We start from the raw sequence: 5,156 nt of genomic DNA, 5'->3' as shown, positions 1-5,156 counted from the left end.
ACCGGCCACAAGACGAATGACGCGGCACCAGAGAAACCCGACAGCTGGGTCACTCCACACCAGGGGGCGCCTGGTTCCCCGGCCTACAGGGAGCGTTCCCAGGGGCCAAACCCCGCCAGGCTCGCTTCCTCTGGAAGAAGTCAACGCCCCTTCCCCGCCCTCCCCCAGTCTGCCAACGAGGCAGGCTCTGATACACATGCGCAAACACGTCCACCACGCACCAACGTATGGCGCATGCGTCCTCTAAGCTCCGCCTCTCCGCCGCGTCTCCCCTGGAGTTTCCAGTTCCGGCCTCACAGGGGCTGCAAGAAGTTGGAAGCATGCGGCTTTCGGTCGCCGTTGCCATCTCTCACGGCCGCGTATTCCGCCGCCTGGGCCTTGGTCCCGAGTCCCGTATCCACCTGCTGCAGAACTTGCTCACGGGACTGGTGCGACACGAGCGCATCGAGGCGTCATGGGCACGCGTGGACGAGCTGAGGGGCTACGCTGAGAAGGTGAGTGGCGGGACCCTCTTGTTCCTCTCGCGGGTCTGGCCTGGGGAGGCGGGATCCGGCTCGAGTTGGGGAAGAATTGGGACCGCCCTGGTAAGCTGTGCCCGAAGGCTGATTCCCCTGATACAGTGAGCGGAATCTACTCCTCCGGCCCCTCTCATTGAAGACTGGTTAGGGCTGCGGAGTTAGAGGTTCCCTGAATTGACGAGATGCTTTGCTAGTGTATGAAATGAGTAGATTGCAGTCCGGCATTTAAGGAGTAAGATTGATGGCCTCCTTTCTTGCTCGGGTTGGGTCCGTGATGTTATGTCCTTACAGCTCATCGACTATGGGAAGCTGGGAGACACCAACGAACGAGCCATGCGCATGGCTGACTTCTGGCTAACGGTGAGTGCGTCCTGTCTGCCTCCCAAATCTCATACTTTGCTCCCTAAGTGGGAGGGGGTTGTTAGAGGAAAGGGAACTGGGCAGAATTAAGATAAGTCACACGCTTATGGACAAATGTGAACTAAATTAGAGATCTGTGTCCTAAGTTGAATTCAATGTGAATCTCAGTCTGCACAACTGCCTGTAACTGATCCACTCTGTGTAATTTTGACTCTACCACATCAGAGGGTGAGGGAAGGGGTGTGTGTGTGTGTGTGTGTGTGTGTGTGTGTGTTTGGACCCTACCTTTGGGAGTGCTGAAAGTTAAATATCTCTGCGGTGGTGCCTGACTCTGCTGTCTCCTGGATAACTCTCCCCTTCCAGGAGAAAGACTTGATCCCAAAGCTGTTTCACGTACTGGCCCCTCGGTACCAAGGTCAGAATGGGGGCTACACGAGAATGCTGCAGATCCCAAACCGGAATGAGCAGGATCGGGCCAAGATGGCAGTGATCGAGTATAAAGGGAACTGTCTTCCACCCCTGCCCCTTCCTCACAGAGACAGCAACCTCACACTCCTAAACCAGCTGCTTCAGGGGCTGCGGAAGGATCAGGAAGCAAGCACCCACAGCTCCCACACAGTTCAAACACCAGAGATTTAACTGGAGCCAAAGGGTATGTGGCCCTCATCAGTGCCCATGATCCACAGGCCTTGAGAGCTCTTCTAATCTCTTAAGAAGAACTGGATCTTGAGTTGTAAAATGAACTCTCTGATTGGAGCCCAAAACCTTCTGGGAGCCAGATAACCGTCTCTTTGCACAACAGATAAAATTCATTGTATGACTATATGTAAACTGATTTTCTTTTCCCCTCCCCTTGGGATTTCTGGAGAATGAGAACTACCCACATGCTCAGTCTGTGTGGGATAGTAAATTCATGGTGTATGTTTCTGGTTCTTAAATCTGGGTTGGGTTGGGTTAGCACAGTTTTGTTTTTTTTAATGCTAGATTATATGCCGTATGTATCCTGTAATTCCAAACTTAGCCCCCAGAGGTGATTGAGTTTTGATATCTAGCATAGAGACTGAGCCCCAGGGATTTCTTAGAGAAGGATTACCTCCTGACGGGTGGGAGGGTGAACATGTAGAAGTGAACTTTCTGTAATAATCTGGTATTTTAGGAACCTTCAAGGTTCCATTCCTCTGTTTCTGGACAAGATCACATATCACCCTTAAGTGTTCACCTCAAACCCCAAATAGGCCTCAGAGGAAAGGACCTGAGAACTCAGATGTACCACCACTCTGGCCAAGGGAGTGGAAGTGTTCAGCAGAGGATGTTGACTCCAGGATAATCTCCTTCCTCTTGGGGTGGGAGTGGAAGGGTGAAGGAGAGGGTTGAAGTGGGAGGAAAATTAGGAAGTTAAACCTGTGGGAATTTCCTGGAAGTTTTCAATCTGGGCCTCTCCGGGAACTCAGAAAAAGGAAATCCGGCTTCAGAATGGTCAGGGCATGTGAAAAGTAGGAAGTTCCTTTATGTGCACTAGTTACTGTGAAGCCAGATTTGGCTCAGGCAGGCTGCCCATCCCTCACACTCAGGCTTGACAGGGGTGTTAGTCGTGGGAAGCCTTGGAGCTATCATCCCTGCATGAACACGTGATAGCAGGGCCTAGCAAATCCCATCTTTCTAGTAAAGTGGAAAAAACAGATTTTTATCTTAGGCCAGACCTACAGAGGGGGTTTGGCCCACCAAACCCATCCATCGTCTGAGATAATAAGGCTGTGGGTGGAGGGGTCACTGGTCTAGCAGACATATATTAGCTTCAGTGACAGAGCTATTCTGGTACTATTTCAGTACAGCTGCCCTCGTCTGAGACTCATCTGCTCCCAACAGGGGTCTCATCTCTTTTACTCTACTCCAGTTGGTCTTTCACACTATTGCCAGAAAGCTCTTTCTGACATTATATTTTGAGTGACATATAGTAGACACTCAAAACATTTATTGAATAAACCTACAACTCTGAATGCTTCTCTAAAAAAATTTGCCCTCTTTCTGTCTTTTTGGTACAAACATTCACCTCAGCCAGATGTCTTGGAGTCATCCTTGACTCCTAGAGAAAGCTCTTTCCTTAAAATTAAAACCACATCTTTAAGTAACGGTAACAGGTGAGTTATGGCTGGACTCTCACAGCTTTTCCTCCTGGCCCCCAGAAATATAACTTCCTAACTTGCCTTCCTCCCCACTGCAGCCATGGTGATAGGAATTTGCTATCTTAATTCTCTGCTTGATCTCCAATGGCTCTTCTCTTCCTGTAGGGAGAGTCCAGATTCCTTTCCATGACTCCCCTCGGTGAGTAGGCACCTGCTCGTTGCTCCAGCTTCTTCCCTTGCCTCTAATTTTATGCTCCAGAGGCTTGGAAGGCCTTATTTTGACCGTTTCCCTCTGCAGGTCTTTCGCTAAAACCTTCTGTTCATCTACCACCCAGAAAACCCTCCCCCTTTTACCTACCTGCCTTGTACATAAACTTTTGGCATCTCCTGGGTGACTGCCCTGACCATCTCCACACCTAAGTTCATTACTTTGTGACCCTAGGTGCCACTATGGTGTTCCCATAACGCACTGGATTTACCACATTGCATTACAATTCCCTGCAGTGGGTTAATTCCCAAACATCCACCCCAGGTTAGTCTAAGGCAGTCTTGCTACTTCCATCCCCTAGCTATTGATGGATTCAGGGATGGACAGGCCTTAAATAATTTGAGGCAATGAGAATCCAGGCTCTACTCTGCTAGATAAGAGTAAGATTGCTTGTTATTCTGATAAACATAGGGAACTGGCTCTAGGCTGAAGATGACACTTAGAGTGGCAGGTCAGAACAACTGAAAGATACTATATAGTAAGAATCTTTAGTGACTACTCCCATTTGTGCCTGAGTTTTCTGTTAATTGCTACTGAAAGTAATCTGGTAAATTATTTTGTACTGTGGGATCTTTAGTGTTTCCCCCAATTTTTTTTACTATGACCCACAGATCAAAAAACACATCAGAACATGAAATTGACATGTATATATATAATTGAAACAAAAGCATCACAAAACATTATTTATTTGTACAAATATCATGTGCACCGATATTGTCTACTCTTTTCTAGTTTACTCTTTTAAAATGATGGTCCCAATTCACTAAGTTGATTTTACAACTCACTAATGTTTTACAACCTTCTCTGAGAGACACTGATCTAAACCAGCATTACAGTGATTCACCATTACCTTTGCTGGATAAACTCCAGGCTTCTATCATGGCACAAAGGCCATCTATGGCCTGGTCTCAGTCACCTCTCAGGCTCGTCTCCTACCATTACCTGCTACCACCCTTCACAGGAAATTAACTTGTTATTCTCTGAATATATCATACCTTTTTTGCATGATGGTGCCTTTACTATTGTGCTTGCCCTGTTTCAAATTACCTACACGTCGTTCAAATCTCTACGCAAAGTCACTGCTTTGAGGCCTTCTCCAAACTCCACATCATCCTCCAGATGGGGCTAGGTCCATTCCTGGGTGCAGTAATAGCCCTTGGATCATACGTCTGTCAAAGCATTCATTACACTCTACTACAGTAGCCTGTCTGCTTGACTGACGCCTTCACTCAACTGAGCTCCCAAAGCCAGGAACTGGGACTCATTCTTCTGGGTAACTCTATACCTACCACTGGACCTGATTCAATATATGTTCATTAAATGAGGAGGAGTAAGCTACATGTTGTCTATGACATAGTCAACTCCCTAGCTTAGCTGTATAAAACCATAAACATGGTACTGTGTGCAGGGACAGTGCTAAGCTACCCTGCTGAGTATACCAAGGCTGAAGAAATGGGCTCCTTCCTCTCCAGGGATTTAAGTGTTCATAATGACAGTCATGAATGTAAGCATGTGTCTAATTCATTTCCCACACATTTCATATTTCAATTTCCTGAAATATTTCTAACCTACCTACAGACAGAAAATACCTATACATTTTCCAAGACATAGCCAAAAGCTGATCTGATGCCTCTTCTGAGAAGTATTCACTGAATTCTGCAAGCTAAGTTAGGGACTTTTCCAGTGGTCCAGTTTCACACGTACATCCTTCATTGTAGCAATGGCACAATTACATTGTTCAGCACCCATAACTAGCTAGCTGATTTATTCCTAGAGGGTAGGGGACATACCTAATCAACTCTTGGGCTACCCAGTAGAGAACATGGAACAAAATAGGCGTCTATAAATGTCTGTTGTACTAAGTTCTTCAGCCTAGCTCTGCATTTT

At 47.0% G+C, this 5,156-nt stretch overlaps 1 protein-coding gene across 1 annotated transcript; it reads left to right on the top strand.

Moving 5' to 3' along the window:
• Positions 1-280: 280 nt before the first annotated feature.
• On the top strand, positions 281-1,816 carry MRPL17 (mitochondrial ribosomal protein L17). The gene is made up of 3 exons (XM_007459829.1): positions 281-494; positions 810-878; positions 1,242-1,816. The coding sequence occupies exons 1-3, from the start codon at positions 321-323 to the stop codon at positions 1,515-1,517; spliced, it is 519 nt and encodes a 172-aa protein (XP_007459891.1). The 5' UTR covers positions 281-320; the 3' UTR covers positions 1,518-1,816.
• The last annotated feature ends 3,340 nt before the right edge of the window (positions 1,817-5,156 follow it).

The sequence above is a fragment of the Lipotes vexillifer genome, unplaced genomic scaffold (genome assembly GCF_000442215.2).
Source record: "Lipotes vexillifer unplaced genomic scaffold, Lipotes_vexillifer_v1.1 scaffold61, whole genome shotgun sequence".
In the NCBI taxonomy this organism is placed as follows: domain Eukaryota; kingdom Metazoa; phylum Chordata; class Mammalia; order Artiodactyla; family Lipotidae; genus Lipotes; species Lipotes vexillifer.
This window is presented reverse-complemented; position numbering and strand designations above follow the sequence as displayed.